Below are 19,358 nucleotides of genomic sequence, written 5' to 3' on the forward strand. Positions count from 1 at the left end.
TGGGGACTGGGGACGAGATGACTAGGATTAGGCTGACTAGTCACAGAAGCACGAGTCACTTGACAGGTTCCATTTAACGAGTTAATGCTAAGCTGTAAAACCATCGATCCCAAGAATAGAGCTCTAAAACCCTGAGATCAGGGCTCTGCAGCCATGTCCTGGACAAAGACGAGGTGCTCCACTCCATTCATTGTCTATGGGACTGCTGAGCACAGCGCTCGACTATGTCCATCAGTCCCATAGACAATGAGCTGAGTGGAACTTAACTTTTGGGGAATAACCCCTTAATGTTACATCTAAAGTGCAGAGTGGTGCTCATGTTTTTGGTTTCATCTGCAATCATGGTGATCTTTAGAAAAGGTGGTAAAAGTGTTCTGGTGCAGGCTGGTCTTTACTCTCTTCTCTCTCTGTCTGCGATTACAGAACCAAACCCGGACGACTTCCTTCTCCAGGTTGAGACTTTCGGCCATTCTCATGATCTCTTGTGATGAGGGTTTGCTCTGTTCTCCAAAATGGGATTCTAATGCTTCTTTTGCAGCAATGCTGTTTTATATAGGTAGTAAAAGAAAAGGAAAAATGTCACTAAAAGCTCCAGAGATGTGATAAGACTCTGTCAGTGTCAGAGAAGGACTCCACCAGGTGAAATTGGCAATATAGCTTGCATATAGGGGGCTCAGTTGCTGTTGTTAATATGGGAGCATTGTAGATGGCACTGCTAGGGGAGCAATATGACGGATTCTTAGGGCCGGTGCTGATGAGCGAATATTATCTCATCCAAGAGAATCGGGCCAATTATGCTCTGATCAGATGTCCGCATAGTGTGATCTCATCCTCTCCGATGAGGAGAAGATGTGTAAGAGTGTGGACTTTACTGCCCCTAAAGACACCAGTCGCCTCATATGAATAGCGTCATGCATCTTTTCTAGGTATTGTGTTATGTGATGCAATCTGAATTGTCATGGGTGGTAACGTAAAGGTTGTGCTTATTGTAATGGAAAAGATCTGCCCACTACAGACTGTAGGGACAGACATAGTTAAAGTTGGGACTTGCGTCCATTGGGACGAGGCTAGGGCCATTAAAAAGGGAACTGCTTCCTGTTCTGCAGGAGTTCCTGAGTAACAGTGACAAGATCAAGTTCAAGCTGCAGTGGGCCTATAGCAAAGACGAGTACAGATTGTTCTGGTCCGTATGGGACATTCCTGCAACATCAGGAGCTCAAGGCTCATTAGAGGTGCTAGGGAGAGAGGAAGATGGACATGAAACCACATGTGGGAAAGGTAACGGATCTGGGCAATAACATGAGACCGGATGGTAAATCCCTCTGGCTGACAGGAACAGCAAGCGTAGGTATAGTCCAGGGTGAATGGAATGGAAATTTGCAACTGTACTGTGCCATTAAAACAAGAAACGGGAAATCCTAGAGTTGGAGAACTGGAGACAGCGGAGGCCTGTGGCCAGCAAGTGAGTGCACCGCACCCCACACAGGATAACACATTGGGACTGGGACACAATTTTCCTGTGAAAGTGCCAAGGCATCATGGAGCAGCAGCGCGCCCACAACGACCGCTTTCTGGCACCTTACAGATGAAGAAAAAAATGATGGATCCATTGCTGTAATTAGAAACCATCTGGTGCCGTACCTGCTGGTGATTGCAGCTGACAGAGGAAAAAACGAGGCTAGTTTCCAGCACAGCCAACTGGATACAAACTGTAAGTTTACTGAATCAAGTGAAAAGTCCATAAAAGTCAAAAACCTCAATATCTTACACGTTTCTGGCGTACTAAGATGCCCTTAATCATCCTGTGATCCTATGATTAAAGGTGTCTTAGCATGCCAGAAATGCGTAAGGTGTTGACGTTTCTCACCTTTATGGACTTCTAACTTGATTCAATGAACTTACAGTTGTTGTCCAGTAGGTTGTGCCGGAAACGACCCCAGTTTTTTCCTCAGATTTTATCCGAGTGTGGTCCGATGGCTTCCATGGACTCGTTGAATAGTGGATCAAACTCGAGCATGCAGTGATTTGTTTTCCTCGTACAGACTTTGTCTGACGAAAAATCAGACATTTGTAAAGTCCCATAGATTAACATTGATCCAAGTGCGATCTGATGTTTTCTCAGAACACACTAGGACTGAAAATATGCTCATCTGCACTTGCCCCTGTAAGGACTGGCAGTGTCGCCATCACTGGTACGGGAGCATTTATGCTTCTGTAATAATAAATTATACAATAAAACATACATGGGCATTGTGGCTGTCACTGCTATGTTTAAGCATTACTGTCCCATCTAGAAAAAGGTCACCTAAATGTTGGCAGGTGGGCTCACAAACCTTGATCAAATGTGTGTAAAAAAGGCCCCTCACTGTTGCTGTTCCGAGTAATGAACTCATTACCTTATTGTTGTTCTGCGCTTTCTTTTCCGTTCATTCCCTCCAATCTTCTCATTGTATAAGGCTGTGTGGAGTCAAAGAAAAAATATTCATTAAATAAAATGTCTGATACACATCTCCATTTATTAATTAGTTATTGAACGTTTACTTGTAATGTAAAATATTACTTATATCTTAGGCACATCTCGTTTTTGCATCAGAATAAAGGGACCATTTTTACTTTGCAAACAGGTGTGGTCCAACTCCCCTTTATTTGAGGCTGTCAATGATTCTCAGGATGGAAATGTCACTCCTGTCCTTGTGGCCAAAGACAGCATAACAAATAGAAGATTTTCCAGAATACTCTTGATTAAAAACATTTTAAAAACTTTTATTCCATATGGTAAAAATTGGCTCTCAAGATAAATCCAAATCTAATGTTTTGTCCTACATGTTTCAGGCTAAAAAAAAGTCCTTAAGCACGGATAAAACATGAATAACTACTATTTTTGTAGTCTGAAACGTGGAGGAAATTACATCATGCTTGGATTTGTGACGGATATTTTTTAATAATATAGATAAACACTGGCGTTCCAGACCATCGGGTGATACCTGTATAAAAAGATATATTAAAACCAGGCAATCTGCTCACCTGAGTGAGTTGTGTAGGTACCACTCCCGTGAAAGCTCAATAACGCTTGCTGCTTCCCCCTGGTTGGGAGATGAACTTCACCAGGATTATTGAAGAAAAATACAATTCAGAGTTTTGGGCTGCGCTAACCAAAATGATGATCCTTTATCCAGTAATAAAGAAGGGCTTTTTATTCCACAACGCGTTTCCACTCCGGAATGTCATCTTTCTCAAGTGTAAACCCCAACGGTGCAGTGCAAAATTGCTCCTTTGTGTACTGTACAGTTGTTTTTTTACACGTGAGAAAAACGCCAGTCCAACGTGGAAATGAGTTGTGGAATAAAACCACTTCTTTATATATTGGATCAAGGATCATCATTTAAGTTAGCGCAACCCTAATCCATGAATTGACTTTTCTTTCAATTTTTACTATATGGTATAAAAATTTTCGAAATATTTTAATCAAAAATTGGCTTGAAAATCTTCTATTTGTTATGCACCATTTTCACTTTCAAAGGTGAAACAAAAAGTACCTGAATTAGTAAAAGCTTCATATAATAGGGACCCGTCTGTTCTCCTCTTATGCAAAACTGCACAAGGGGCATCAATCAAGCAATATAGGGCCGGATAAGCTATGGGCAGGCACACTGTATCAGACAGTGACTCTACCTCCTTCACCGGACACAAAATATCAGCACCAGTGGGACACCTTTGTAACATAAGTGCCAATTCGTGTCTCCTCTGGTTCCACTTTAGCCGCTGGACAGCAACACACTTTCGTTGCTGGCGACACGTGACAGCCACAGTCCTGATTTTTATGGGACTTTTGGTGTCGCTTAATCAGAGAACTATGCAATTAATTTTGTTCTGGTTCTGATCACTCCTTCCTGAGGATCTTGGATGGTGCTCTCAGGTATTTAAACCCCTGAAGCTCTGACTTCCACTGCCGGTCAATAGTTCTGCTTTTCTGGTCTATAGCTCTGCTCTGCTCTGTGCTCCTGTTGTGTTGTCCTGATTTATCCTGTTCTCTAACCTCAGCTTGCATTTAGATCACCTACTTGCTTTTCTCTGATGTAACCTCTTACTATGGACCCGCTTGACAACCTTACTTGTGACTAGCTTGATCCAACTGGCTGTGGCTGACTCTGTGGCCCCAGCCCAGGAGTCCCTGTGTATGTCCAGATCACTGTATATGAGGCCTCTTTCACACGTCAGTGTCTCCGGTACGTGTAATGACAGTTTTCTCACGTACCGGAGACACTGACACACGTAGACCCATTTAAATGAATGGGTCTATGCACATGTGCGTGTTTTCACACGGACCGTATGTCCGTGCTGAAAACACGTCGACATGTCCGTTTTCTACCGGCAGCACGGACCACAATACGGACAGCACACGTGCACACGGAGAACAGTGTGCACTCTCCTCCGTGTGCACGTACCGCCCGCAGGAGAGACAGCGCTACAGTAAGCGCTGTTCCCCCCGCTGTGGTGCTGAAGGCGGCATTCATCTCTTCTCCCCCGCCGGAGAGAAGAGATGAAAGATCTTTTTTTTTTTTTTTTGTGAACAATAAAGTTTTCATGTGCCCCCCGCCTCCCCCCTCAGTGCGCCACCTGGTCCCTTGCCGCAGAAATACTCACCCGGCTCCCGTGATGTCTCCTCTGTCCTCTTCGCGCTGGCAGCTTTTCCTGTGTGAGCGGTCACGTGGTACCGCTCATTACAGTCAGGGAATATTCACTGACTGTAATGAGCGCTCCCACGTGACCGCTCACACAGGAGAAGCTGCCGGCGCTGAGAGGACAGAGGAGACATCGCAGGAGCTGGCCGGGTGAGTATTTCTGCGGCAAGGGGGCAGGCGGCGCACTGAGGGGGGGGGGACGGGGACGCGGACGCACATGCAAACTTTATTTCCCCCCCCCCCAAAAAAAAAAGATCTTTCATCTCTTCTCTCCAACGAACGCTGGGGGAGAAGAGATGAATTCTGCCTTCAGCACCACATGCGGGGGGGACAGCGCTTAGTGTAGCGCTGTCTCTCCTGCACGGTCCGTGTGGTCCTCAGGCGGCACACGGGCGGCACACGGATGCCGCACGTATGTGCCACTTGAGCACACGGACATACGGACACAGATATCTCCGGTACCGGTTTTTTCCGGTACCGGAAATATCAGGACGTGTGAAAGAGCCCTGAGTTAAAGGGACTCCTGAATTTGGCGGGCTCTGTTTACGGTCCGATGGGCGGTGTTTTCTGTTCTTTCATGCACCCCTTCCTTTCCCGCTGGCCGCAATATTGTCTTGAATTTGATTAGGTTTCCTCCGTAGTACATGTGTGCGCAATGCAATCTTGCCTTGTGCACGCGCAGTATGCTTTGCCCAACTGCAAAGCCGAAAAGCATTAATGCGCATGCGCCGGTGCACTATGTCCCGGAAGTATTTAGCTAATAATGCTTTTTGGCTTTGCCCGCAGTTGGGCGACCCTTGGGATCCGGTAAACCAAGTGACTAGCAATAAGCCTGCCTGCTCTATTAACAGCTGCTGGGTATACACAAACAGTGCTATCATGGCAGCAGGATTTCTCAAGTATTAGGATGTTGGATGCATTTAAAAAAAAAAAAAAAAAAGAGGCTGAGTCTCTTTTAATGAAGTGTGCCAAGAGGAGGTGTAAAGGATAGAACATGAAAATTGAGTTGCACCAAGGCATTAATGACACTTTCACCCCTTTGTGACAAGTCCGGTTTTCATTTATGTACTTTCATTATTCCTCCTCTTCCTTGAATAGTGAAAATATTACTTACTTTTAGCTTATAGCTCTAGGAAGGATTGATTTTTTGGGGACAAGTTTTAGTGTTGAATAACACCATTCACTTTACCATGTGATGAACAGAAAAATTGAAAACAAAGTGGAACCGTGGTTAAATGGTGAATAAAAAAAGAACCAATTCTGCCACTGTCATTTCGAGTTTTGTTGGTATGTTGTTCATTGTGCAGTAAATGTGACCTGGCAATATGCTTTCTCAAATCAGTATGATTATGGTGAAATGAAAACTTAGTAAAAAAAAAATAAATTTCTTTGTTAGTGTCTTCCATTTTACTGAGATCCATAACATATTAATTTGTTTCTTTTTTTTTGTTATTTTTTGTACTGGTTCTAACTTTAGGTCATAGCTTTGGGTTACAACATATTTGCATAAAATTTGTGACTTTTTGCTATTTTTAAAAAGTTGCCGAACCGTCATTTAGATTTAAGATTTATGAATGTGGTTGATTACTGAGGACGAGCTTAGAGTAAATCGAAAAGTGTAGATCCACACCACGGAATAAACAAATATTTTTATCCCATTGATTCTTCGCTATCCTTTGTAGGACATTGACAGCAGCGTATGAAAGCTGCATATCTCTGTCCAAGATATATGATTGCATCTTTTTAAAAAGTTGTACAAAAAGTCAAAATCTCACTCCTTTAGGGGCCATGGGTGAAGTAAAAAGCGGAGAATCAACTCTAGACTGAAATATTGTACATAAAGATGCACCAGATTTATCAAACACTGTAGGAAACCTTGAGAAGTCCCTTCATCATATTTTTATCCTCTATAACATAGCGTTGTGTCACCGGTATATTTCCAGACAGACAGGTTATACTTCATTTAGCAAACCACTGTAATGTGAATCATTTACGACCATTTACTATACCTCCAACTTGTTCAGCTTCGTCCAGCCATTTTGACAGGATGGACTTTAGTTTACAGGCGTTCCTAAAACTCAGTTGCAAGTTTTCAAAGCGGCAGATGGTTGTTTGGCTGAACTCCGAGCCGTGGACGGCGGCGAGGGCTTCTCCAACATTTGTCTGGGTGTAACCTGCTTGAGAGTAATATGCAGATGTGTGTTAGCAAGAAGACAAGGCTGCACGACTCCTTATTTCAATAGATTTATACCAGAAGAAAGAAGCGAAAAACAGAGAAAAAGCAGTGTTTAAAGGGTAATTTCATTTTCAAAATTCAGAAAAGATAGACAGACAGTTAAAAATCAAGCAAGTTTGCAATTTACTTGACATTTCTATCTGCCTCCATTCTCTCCTGATGTAAGGTTGTATACCAGGACCGTGTGTTACTCTACTCCCCCCCCCCATGTGAGTAAAAAAAAAAGCAAAAAAAGAAAATATTTTTAAAAAATTACAAAATAAGAAATACAAAAAATTATACCAATAAATACGTATATTTATGCAAAAAATACAATAAAAAATTACACATACCGGTATTTGGTACAGACGCATCAGGAGCACCAGACCTATAAAATTATCCCACTAGTTAACCCATTCAGTGAACACTGTAAAAAAAAATAAACTAAAAAATGTCGAAAAACTGCTTTTCACCATACTACTGAACAAAAAGTGAAATAAAACGTGATCAAAAAGTCAAAAGGAAATAGATATGGTCTAACTAAAAGCGTCATCTTTTCCTGCAAAAAACAAGCCACCATACATCTGTGTCAGTGGAAAAGTAAAAAAGCTATAGCTCTCAGAATATAGCAATGCTAAAACAATTATTTTTTCTGTAAAACTATTTTTATTGTGTAAAAGCTGCAAAACATAATAGGAATTATATAAATATATTGCTGTAATTGTACTGACCCATAGAAGAAAGTTGTCTTATCACTTTTATGTGAACAGCATAAAAAAAAAAATTACTGAATTTCTGGATTTAGTTCACTCTGCCTCCCAAAAATCAGAATAGAAAGCGATCAAAATACAAGGGGCTTCCACGATACTGTTAGTGCTTTTCCAGAGCCTTTATACTATCGCTCCTCGACCGCCAAAAGAAATCCAGCGAATTATACACTCCCAAATCCAAATGCCCCTATCACTTCTGAGCCCTACAGTGTGCCTAAACCACATACAGCGCCCACATGTTTGGTATTTCTGTGGTGATGAGAGCCCACTTAGTTTATGGGGTCCATGTCTCCCGAAGCACGAGCTGACCACAATGTACCTGGGCACTACAAAGGCAGATTTGCAATTTTCAACCAGCAACAATCGTGGAGTCAAAATCATCACTAAACCTGTAGATAAATTCCCAAAGGGGTGTAATTTCCAAAATGGGGTCACTTGAACAGTGGGATTTTGCTCTTCTGACACTTAAAGGCTCTGTATATGGAGTCCGCAAAATATTGTACAATTTGATCTCCGAGAGTCTGTTGTTTTGGTATGTCAAGGGCTCTTCAAATGTGACATGGCATCTGAAATCTATCTAAATCTAAAATTGTGCTCCAGAATTCAATTGGTGCACCTTAATTTCCAAGCCCTGCTGTGCGCCCAGCCAGTAGTTTTCCACCACATATGGGGCATTTGTGTACTCAGGAGAAGTCGCACAACATATTTTGGGGTCCATTTTGTCCTGTTGTACTTGGTGAAAAAGAAAAATTTGGGTCAAAAGCAACATTTTTGCTGGAAAAGTTTATTTTAAAATTTTCACAGCTCAATTTTATAACATTCTGTGAAGCATCCATGGGTTCTAGGTGCTCACCACACCTCTAGATAAGTGAGTTGTATAATTTCCAAAGTGGGGTCACTTTGGGGGAATTTTCATTATTGAAGCACATGAGGGGCTCAGTAAATGCAACATGGCGGCCGCTATCCATTCCAGCCAATTTTTGTGCTCCAAAAGTCAAATGGTGATCTTTCCATTTCGAGATTTGCCTTGTGCCTAATGCCTAAACAGCAGCTTTTCACCACAAATGGAAATCGTTGTACTCAGGAGAAATTGAACAACACATTTTATGGTCCATTTTCTCCAAATACCCTTACAAAAATGAAACATGTGTTCTAAAAGTGTTCTAAAATTCTGTGAAGCAGGTGTGGTTTCAAGATGCTCACCAGACATCTATACAAATTACTTTAGGGGCATATATTCCAAAGCAGGGTCACTTGTGGGGGTTTGCACTGTTTAGGCACATCGGGGGCTTTGCAAAATGATATGGCGTCCATTATCTGCTTCAGGCAAATTTGTATTTCAAAAGTCAAATGGTTCTCTTTCCCTGTCATACGCCCAAATAGTAGTTTTCCACCACATATGGTGTATCAGTGTACACAGGAGAAACTGCACAACAAATTGTACAGTCCATGTTTACCTTTAACTATTTTTAACAATTTTTTTGTGGGAAAAGGTAAAATTTTCATTTTTTCCTTCCACATTGCTTTAATTCCTGTGATGCCTTTTTTTGAATGTGGTTTTGAGCACTTTGAGAGGTGTCACTTATGGGGTATTTTCTGTCACATAGGCCCCTCAAAGTCACTTCAAATGGGATGTGGTCCCCATAAAACTTGGTTTTGTAAATTTTGTTGGAAAAATGAGAATTTGCTGACAAAATTTTAACCTTTATAGCATCCTAACAAACAAAATTATGTTTCAAAAATGATGCTGATGTGAAGTAGACATGCAGTAGGTGTTATTTATTAACTATTTTGTGTCGGATAAATATCTGGTTTAAGGGCATAAAAATTCTAAAGTTTGAAAATTGCTAAATTTTTGCATTATATGTAAAATGTTTTATATTTTCATAATTAAACACGGCTCATATCAACCTAAATTTACAACTGTCATGAAGTAGAATGTGTCATGAATATATAGTCTCAGAATCATTGGGATATGTTGAAACATTCCAGAGTTATTACCTTATAAAGTGACACTGGTTAGAATTGAAAAAATAAATGGCTTGGTCGGGCAGGTGAAAAAAAGGCTGGAGGGTGAAGGGTTAAAAGTTGTAGCTTTTAGTGTTTGAGTAAAACATTGTCATTAAGATATCCATACCCAGCTTTATCCTCCTCACTTTGAATTCATTGGCAAACTTTTCCAGTTCTCTGATCTCTGGGGAGTCAATATCTATTGGCTCCTCTATAGCTTTGCTCTTTCTTCTGAATTCTTGCTTGAAGTCTGTTGTAGTAACATCTTCCAGGAGTGTTTGATGCATCGGGGCAAAACCATGGCCCAATGTGCAGGAACTGGCGCTCATTAGACAAGGGGGTAAGCTTCCAGTGTGGACTCCTGGGGAAGAGAGAAAGTCCTACGTGCTGAGGATGTAATGGTTGAGTTGGTAAAAAACATTGATTTATCAGAAATAAACCGGCAATGTCATTATATAAAAAATTACACAGTATGGCAAATGTATGATGAGGAAGAGGTCCAACTGTTGAGACCCCCACTAATCACAAGAATATATCACCCATGTCATGTGAATGGAGTTAGAGCGTGGATGCTAGGCGACCACTTTATTTACTTCTGTGGGAGCAGCAGTGGGACAACAACTTGCATAGACAGTAAATAGATTGGTGATAGCCATAGTCATGTATGTGTTCAACTGCTTTCATTCACAGAGAGGTCACATGATGCCCCATTCTAATAATCACAGTGGTGGAACCCCACCTGATCATGCAGTTGTTACATCTGCTGATGATATAACATCTTTATCACTGACCATGTTTGGGTCAAGGACCAGACAGAGTTTTTGATTCTTTTTGTCTCAACATTTCTGATTGAATAACCTTTTTAGTTTGCACCAATGTGTCTGAAGGAGACTTTTTTTTTTTTCCGTGGAGCATTTACTTTTCATTTATAACATTCCGAGCCATGCTTACATTAATGTTTAATATTTATGATGAACGTAGGCTCGTCGCAATGTCATGAGTGCGTCATACCGGGCTACTAATCAGAAAAAGTGCAGTTAATAGGAGGCTTGCAGGGCTCCAATCTGGAGCCAGGGACTAACGACGTGGTTGCTTGGAAAGGTTCCTACAATTCTTTTTGCTCAACTCTTATATTTATTAATGGAATTGAGGGGGTTTTCTAGGTCCACATTTGTGTTCTGGGTTTTAGCTCCAGGTTCAGATTCGTGAAATTCATGTTCAAAATGGATCAGGTGCATAACTGATTAAATCGGAAGCAGAGGGCACCTATGGACTATTATGGAGTTTATCCGGTATAATTGAGAATGGAATAAAAATGTCTCTTTTATTACATTGTAAAAACTGACAGACAAGTAAACCCAGGTGGACCTAATAATAGTCAATGAGACGCTTCTGTTTCCGTTTGCATCAGTTATGCACTAATCTGTTTTGGCCCTGAATTCTACTTGTCTGTCCCCAGAATGAAAAAGACAAATATAATTCCCTAATACAAAAGTAAAGCCTGCCTTACAGGACAACAAATTATTGACATAATTCCTTCCTTTTTTTACCCCATTTATCCATACCCTAAACAAAATGGCACACAATTAAATAGGTTGTGCAACCTTGTGATATGGATGACCTTCCTTAGGATTGGAGGAGTGGTGATTAGTGATAAACGAACATGCTGGGATAAGGTGTTATCCGACCATGCTCGTGTGCTAACCGACTGACTTCAGCATGCTTGAAAAATATGTTCATGGCTGCAATGTCAGCAGGGAGTACCTAACAGACAAGCCCTGCATGTGTTGGGGCTGTTGAACAGCCGCGAGACATGCAGTCACGTTGACTCAAACATATTTTCCGAGCACGCTGAAGAACATACTTTTTTTTTTCATGGTGCAAGAACAAGTTGCCCCTTCATTTTGGACTATTCTTTACTGTACTACACTATGTCCTGCACAAGTAATTTAACCAATTTAGTTTTTCTCTTCATATGCAGTACAAACACATGGCTTTTCTTTGGGACTTAATAATGTCAGTAGTTTGTATATAGCGAGGCTTTTTTACAGGGTTATCCAGTCTGATATAAAATATGCGCGGTGCTTAATGATAGATCTGTAGTATGATAGATCTCAACGGTGCTTAATGGTCCCCACTGACATATTTGGCAGGAGTTCCTTGTATTTTCATATTGACGCTGTGCTATTCTTACTTTTCAATGTGATTAAACTAGGAGTGTGAACAGTCTTAATAATTGTCATAATAAATGATGATTACTATGAAGTTTATAAATGAGCATGCAAGGCTTTCATATATGACTAAAATCTCGCCTTACCTTGTAAAGTGCTTACCCCATTTACAACATTTGACAGGGGCATGCTGCATGTTTGTAAAATCCGTGTCTGCGAAATACTTGCCGATAGCATTTCTGGGGAAGTGGGTTTTATTCCTAGAAAGGGGGGAAAAAAAGGTAAAACATTTTGAAAAACATTCTTGTGTTGTAAGCAGTCAAAGTAAAAAAAAAAGTTATCACTTCTCGAGTAGATAGGTGACAACTAGGAATGAGCGGACCCCGTGGAAGTTTGAGTTCTGGTACATGACCCGAACTTTATTCCGAAGTTCGGTTCGGGTACCAGAACTGTGCCCGAACTTGAATCAGAACCCCACTGAAAACAATGGGAACCCAAACTTTTGAGCTGAAATATTTCTTTCTCTGCAACAGAATTTCCCCAGAACTCCAAATATTTCATCAGACTCCCAGGAGAAGTCCGAGTTTGGCGTTTAGCACCGGACACTAACTGTCCAGTACGAACACCGAACTTTTAAGTTTGGGTTCGCTCATCTCTACTGATAACTCTTTGATCAATGGAGTCTGCAACGGAAACTTGCTCTGACAGCTAGAATCTGGCACTTTGTCCCATTTGAATAGAGCAGTGCCATTCATCCTGCATGAGACTGTCAAAGACAGTGAAGTTCAGTGCTGTCACATAGAGAATGAATGGAGCGGCACTGCGCATGCTTGATCACCCCTTCTTTCAAAGAATACTCTTTTCTACAGCCATATTTGTAGTTTGGGATCAGTTTCCAAGTTTATTAAAAAAAAAAAAAAATATCTAGCAAAACACAAATCAATATTTCAACCATGTAAATGTTCCCATAGGCGATGGCCATAACATTACTTCAAATACTGTACATGTTTATTGGTATACATAATATCTTTGAAACTAAATACAATGTGTGCACTGGGATTGGGTTCTATTGTACAATGTTGGAAGGGACATTTTGTAACCACGTATTTATGAAACAAAATAGGTCATGAACACAATAATTTGGGGAATACATTATTGATGAGCGACTATACTCGTTGCTCGGGTTTTCCTGAGCATGCTCGGGTGACCTCCAAGTATTTGTTAGTGTTCGGAGATTAAGTTTTCCTAGCAGCAGCTGAATGATTTACAGCTACTAGCCAGGCTGAGTACATGTGTGGGTTGCCTGGTTGCTACGGAATCCCTACATGTAATCAAGCTGGCTCATAGCTGTAAATCATTCAGCTGCTGCTAGGAAAACTTAATCTCCGAACACTAACAAATACTCGGTCACCCGAGCAACGAGTACTCTCACTCATCACTAGAATACATAAAGGTTTTCTCTATATAAGACTTTATTAGCTGCAATACTTAAAGGAAATGCACCATTATACTGGAGAAAATCGACAGCTGAAAGCTCGTACCTGTCATGACTCCATAGGTCGATTGCTGGTTTCCATAGTGGCATGATGGGTTTGGGTAGTGAAGCCCGGCTGGTGTATTTTCCACAGAGAAGTATATATGACATAATTTAGGAGTTTGGACCAAAGACAAAACAGACGGGACTGGTAAGAAAATGTACAAGTATTCAAGAATATTCATAGTATTTATTCCACTGCAATTTGTTATCCTGTATTGTCAGTGCTTGATGGCAATAAACATGTTATAGGAATTCTTCAATGATAATCCTTTTACAATTATGGAAAATCAGGGAAAAAAATACAAAAATAATTCACTTTTTATATACTTACCTTAAGGCTGTGTTTCCAAGATGAGTTTTTGATGCTGAATATTTTCACAGATTAAAAAACCACTATCTTACAGGTCCAGCAAATTGGATGTCCAGTTTGGAACATGCCAATTTCTTTTGCTGGTATGTTGAGTTTTCTGTGCGAATTTGACCAATAGAAGTGCACCAGGTGCAGAAAATCTGCAGTTAGCAGACGCATATGTGTTTTTAGTGAATTTTTCAACTGGGAAAACTCACCAAAAATGCATGTAATACACACATGACCGTATCAATAAAGTTTTGTCAGAGCCAAATACCAGGAAGAATCAAAAACAAAGCAGCTTTTTGATAGCATGACAGACCAAAAAGAGACAAAATCCACACTCAAAAACTCAACAACAAAAAAAAGCAATCAAAAATGCAATGAAAAAAATGCAAATAACTTAATTTACATAATAGGTGCAGAAATGATGTACAACATCAAAAACTCACCAAATGCTCATTGTGGGAACGTAGTCTTAATGATCTTCATTCCCTCATGGCTCCCTGGGTCCATGACACTTCTTTATGAATAAACTTGCTTGATACCAAGTGAATGTGCCTACAGGGAGCACAAGGGTGGCACGCAAAACTGGATCCCTACTTCTTGGGTCTGTAAGCCTCTTGCATAAGATAAGTTGGGGAAGTTATTGGGAGGGGGCTTGGATGCATATGCTCCAGGTTTGGGGGGAACCAACAAGCCTCTATGCCCTGGTCAGGATATTTAGGCATAAGACTAGGTCATCGATATAATAGATGGATGACAAATATTAGACCTTTTCCACCTAACACAAAGCTGCATCTTTAATAGTAATGCGTTACTGCCTTGGCATTTCTTGGACTCCACCAAAAGGACCCTTCCTTATTTAGGCTCTCTTTTTTATACATGTCGTCTATTATGACATTATTGAACTTTTACTACTTTATTACTTTCTTATACATTGCATTCTCCACTCTTTTTGCCTCTATTACTGGAAGTTTGGTATATTTTCCAGTCCAAGCAAGAAAAAAAAGAAATTCCAGATCCTAAAATTCCAAATTTATTCAAAGCATACAAAACAAGTGATCAAGGCAACGCGTTTCTATTGCTCACCGGCGTTCTTTGACTGAGGTCAGACAAATGATGCCGGTGAGTGCTTGAAACGCGTTGCCTTGATCACTTTTAGATTCATTGTTTTAAATGCTTTGAATAATATTTTGGAATTTTAGGATCTGGAAATTCTTTTTTGCTTTGTTTTTTTACATGTGGTCACACGGTTTCCTTGCTTCTGTACAACCAGAGCCAACTAGGTGAGCTGGTTTCAATTTTGTTCCCCACATATATTTCACTGTGACTGGAGTTCTTGGGTCATTATAGTGGGTAACCCTATGTTGAGGTTTTGATTACTATGTGCCTTGTTCACACTATTCACATATGACTATATGACTTATTTTTGGAGCATGTCTTTGTTGTAATATTGATCTAAAAAAATGTTTGCATTGACTTTTGTGCATTATTTTCTCCAATGCATGTATAGCACCAAAAGTGCAGAATTTTATCTTTAATTCTAATTTTTTTTAAAAAAAAAAAGCTCTTACTGATCACTTAAAAAAGGAAACCTCATTCATCGATCATTTATCACCAACCCAATTACTAGAATATGCGTCAAAGACTTTTTGCATCGAAAGATTCAAGCTTTACCCCTGGTTTTTATACAGCTTTCCCAAACTGCTGGATAGCAAGTCTGCCCAGTCATGCAGTGCTATATACCCCGTTATGTATCTGGTAAAACATTCATATTAAAATGTAATTACATAATTTCCTTTAAAATGCATCACATTACAATTACTGAGTTTTCACGTTTTGTACCACTATTTTTTTTTGGGAAAATTTTGCACTGCTCCATGAAAGATCATAGTACAATAGTAACAAAAAACATAATACAATGACAACAAAAATATAAATTTACATTAAAAAATATGTAAATATATTATAATTCAATATATAACTATTCTAATTATTTATTCTAATATTTATGATTGATGAAAATTATCTATAATACCTTGAGCCGTGGGACATACAATTACTAACTTTTGTCTTATACAATCCGAAAATTTATTAACAGCAAATAACAGAAATTTAGCAAAAAAAAATTACAATAACTATGAATAAGAAATGTAAATCACAGCAAAGATCTGAACATAACTACTTAATTCCTTGCATATGATAAAACGTGGAATTAGTACCTTATAATGGACACATACAGATGCAGCAATCTTGAAATAAAGGTTCATCGCACAGAATATATTAATTTGGCGCAGTGAACCTTGGTGTGCAATTTGCGTAAAGTGTCTGATCTGAGACACCATAAAAGAGCAGAAGTGATAGGTAAATTTTGTAGGTGAGTTACATTAATGCCATGATGTGCCGAGCTACTTCACTAATAAAGTTTTGGCTATAGAATTTCTATTTGTTTTTCGAAAATTTTCAATTAAAAAATACAAATTTCATAAAATTACAGTCATTACTCATATTCCTATATTTTTTTTTCTACAATATGGTAAATAAATGGAAGTTCAAATAAATTAGAATCTATATAATTTTTTATAAGCGTCAATTTCAAATTTTTCCAATTTTCTAGTTTAAGCAAAACATAAATCAAAATCATAAGTCAGATAGAAAATTATCATCTAAATTAAGATTCCCGATGATCTAGATACACACTGGTTTTTAAGATTGGTAATATAAGAAGAAAAAAACAAAAAAACAATAAAAGATGATCAATTTGGAAATACCTGTGGAGACCACGTTAGTTGTATGATTGGTGACAGGCAGATACTCTGCGGTGCCGTGATGCATCCTAAGGGGGAAAGTGGCTGAAGAATCCGAATTTATAGGAACAAATGTATCAGCCGTCACAAAAGCTTGGAAACTCATCCCCCCAGACAATGGAAAAATAAGTCTATAGATGAATTGTTAAAGTTTTCTCTTTTTGGGAATCTAAAATGAATCTTTCAAGAAAAGTTTTCTTTGCCTTGCATGTATGCATTAAGGGACTGCCTGGTGGGCGCATAGCCTGTGCAGGTATTTATACTCCTAGGAAATCCCTGTATCCATGTTAATGATTTCTTCCCAGGAGATTGCTACATAAACGCATCAACTGTCCTTCCCACCTCATATAACAATACCCGGCCAATTGCTCGGACTAAACAGAAACCTGAGCTGCTCTATTCATTGAAATGACAGTCTACGTGCACCGGACTATATAGGTGCAGACAGAGGTCTGATGGCTAAACCTGGAAAACCTGAACGAATATGGTCCTGAAAGATTTAGGCATAAATAGTAATATAATATAAAAAGAGGACATCATATAATGATCATGACTCTTTGTTATTGTATTAAGGGTATCAACCCTTTTTAAACCGCGGACAATTTGTATTTTTTCTTTTTCATTTCTTCCTCCCCTTCTTCAAAAGCCATAACGTTTTTGTATTTTTCCGTCGCCATAGCCATCGGAGGGTTTATTTTTTGTGGGACGAGTTGTACTTTTGAATGACACCATTCACGTTATCGTGCTATATACTGGAATGTGGGGAAAAATAATTTCAAGTGCGGCAAAATTGCAGAAAAAAATGTGCAATGCCACAATTGTTTTTTTTTTTTGTTCGACATGTTTACTATATGGTAAAAGTGAACTGGAAATATGATATTGCATGTCAGTACGATTACGCAAATACCAAACATGCATTTTTTATTTTTTTTTAAATAGTGACAAAATTTGGGGGAAATTTTCCGAGAACTGAAATGGTTTTATCACCTTTTTCAAAGAACCGTAATAGGCTTAATTTTTACTGGATGGGGCTGTGTGAAGGCTTATTTTTTTGTGTCCTGAGCTAACGTATATATTAATGCTATTAAGGGGTAGATACAATGTTTTTATTGTGTCTTATTGCATTTTATTACGGTATTGCAGCTGTAAATAAAGCGCAATTCTAGCATCTTGATTTTTTTCTCCCTACGCCATTTACCAATTGGGTTAATTAATTTTGTATTTTGATAGATCAGGCTTTTCTGAGCATAGCAATACTAAATATGTGCATTTTTATTACATTTTTTAGTTTATTTTAAATGGGGGGGAAAAAGGGGAAATTTATTTGTTTGTCCCCTTAGGGAAATTGACCCTGCAATCATCCAATCGATGGTACTACACACAGCAATACTATCGTACTGCGCTGTAAGTAGCAAAAAAAAAACCTGTCTCCTATAGACGCCAGCTGCAGGCTAGCTTTCACAGGACCCCGAACTTCACGATCATGTCACTGGAGCGTCGAAGAGCACATATAATGACTCTCCCATCTACCGTTGGGCTGTAAAGGTCACTGTCAGAGATTGCCAGTCCACCTGTGGCTGTTAGAGGCAGAAGATGGCTGAATATCATAACCATCATCTGCTGGGAAAGATGCGGTCCGTGTGGTATAACTTTGCATCATATCTCCTTAAAAGGGTTAATTTAAAAAATAAATTTTGATGTTAAAAATATTAATCACTTTTATGTTTAATGAATAATAATCTCCTAAGATATGCTAATGAATAAAATCCTTCCCTCCACCATTGGAAGCCAGTCACTTGTGTATAAAGAGGATCAGGGGCCCCAAAGCAAAGATAAAAATGAGATCCCTTTAAGATGGTGTTAGCATTATCTTATTCCATGAAGTGCTGGAGTCCGACCTGTTGTTCCATTGTTCCACTTTAGTTACATTACCACTTCTATGGAGAGCGCATCAGCACTTGAGGACCCTTTATTTTTCTGGATAGGTGATGGTCCCAGAACTCAGCCCCCTACAAATTACAAACTAACGGTATATTCTAGCAATATTATATTGTTATTTAACAATATATCCCTTCATCTCTTTAAATTGATTTTGCTACTGTTTCCTTTTTAATATTTGACTATTAATATCTATTGTATATTAAAGGGGCTGCTGCTTTAACTAAAAACTCATGTTAATTACCCAATTTGAAAATAATGGTGGTCTTTTGTTTAGGACCCTCACTTATTAATCTGAATTTACGCTGCAAAATAACCATGAATGAGCATTGTTAAATATGTGCGTTTCATGAATTTCTTTCATAGTAATCAAACTGCTGCTCAGCTCATGAACGAGCAAACAGCGGGGCAAAAAAATCATCATTGTCGGTGCTGCATTGTTCTGCGCACACAGGTCCTGCACTGCAGAGAACCATGGTAGCCCGTGTACACTGAGCCATCTGGTATAGATCGCTCAATGCGCATCGATTACTGAGGTCTGCCTGTGTAATCAGACATTTAGAAGACCAGCGATCGGTAAAAGTTTTCCGATTGGTTTTCGTATTGTATAATCAGACCCTTAGAGCAGAGAGCACAGGAGAGTCTAGCATGTAACTGCATTACATGAACGGCCCATTGATTTAAATAGGGACTTTCATTTCTCATATAGTGTTACAATGAGACACTTGCTGCCATGTTCCCCATAGATTACAATTAATTAATGATGCGAGACCCTTAAACTAAAATGAGATTACCAAATCGAAACATCCCTTCAAGGAGGAGAGATGATCAAATCCATCAAGCTTCGAATTCCAACTGGAAATTCAATTTGGATCA

At 39.3% G+C, this 19,358-nt stretch overlaps 1 protein-coding gene across 2 annotated transcripts; it reads right to left on the reverse strand.

Annotated features, from left to right (window-relative positions):
- Positions 1–258: 258 nt before the first annotated feature.
- On the reverse strand, positions 259–16,650 carry POU1F1 (POU class 1 homeobox 1). Of its 2 annotated transcripts, XM_077299406.1 has the most exons (7): positions 16,509–16,650; positions 14,272–14,274; positions 13,390–13,458; positions 9,805–10,035; positions 6,692–6,856; positions 2,397–2,457; positions 259–543 (listed from the first exon to the last, which is right to left on the reverse strand). In XM_077299406.1, exons 1-7 carry the CDS (start codon positions 16,648–16,650, stop codon positions 330–332), a joined length of 885 nt encoding a protein of 294 aa, XP_077155521.1. In that variant the 3' UTR covers positions 259–329. The 2 variants fall into 2 exon arrangements, with proteins under 2 accessions (XP_077155521.1, XP_077155520.1); XM_077299405.1 differs by lacking the exon at positions 14,272–14,274 and having other exon boundaries at positions 13,390–13,530.
- Positions 16,651–19,358: the final 2,708 nt, after the last annotated feature.

Source organism: Ranitomeya variabilis, chromosome 3 (genome assembly GCF_051348905.1).
Source record: "Ranitomeya variabilis isolate aRanVar5 chromosome 3, aRanVar5.hap1, whole genome shotgun sequence".
Taxonomy (NCBI): domain Eukaryota; kingdom Metazoa; phylum Chordata; class Amphibia; order Anura; family Dendrobatidae; genus Ranitomeya; species Ranitomeya variabilis.

Coding starts and splice junctions, on each gene's coding strand:
- POU1F1 (XM_077299405.1), bottom strand. CDS start 16,650: ATGAGTTTCCAAGCTTTTGTGACGGCTGATACATTTGTTCCTATAAAT. Junction 13,531..16,508: donor AACTAACGTGGTCTCCACAG/GTATTTCCAAAT, acceptor TTTTCTTACCAG/TCCCGTCTGTTTTGTCTTTG. Junction 2,458..6,691: donor CGAAGCTGAACAAGTTGGAG/GTATAGTAAATG, acceptor GACTCCACACAG/CCTTATACAATGAGAAGATT.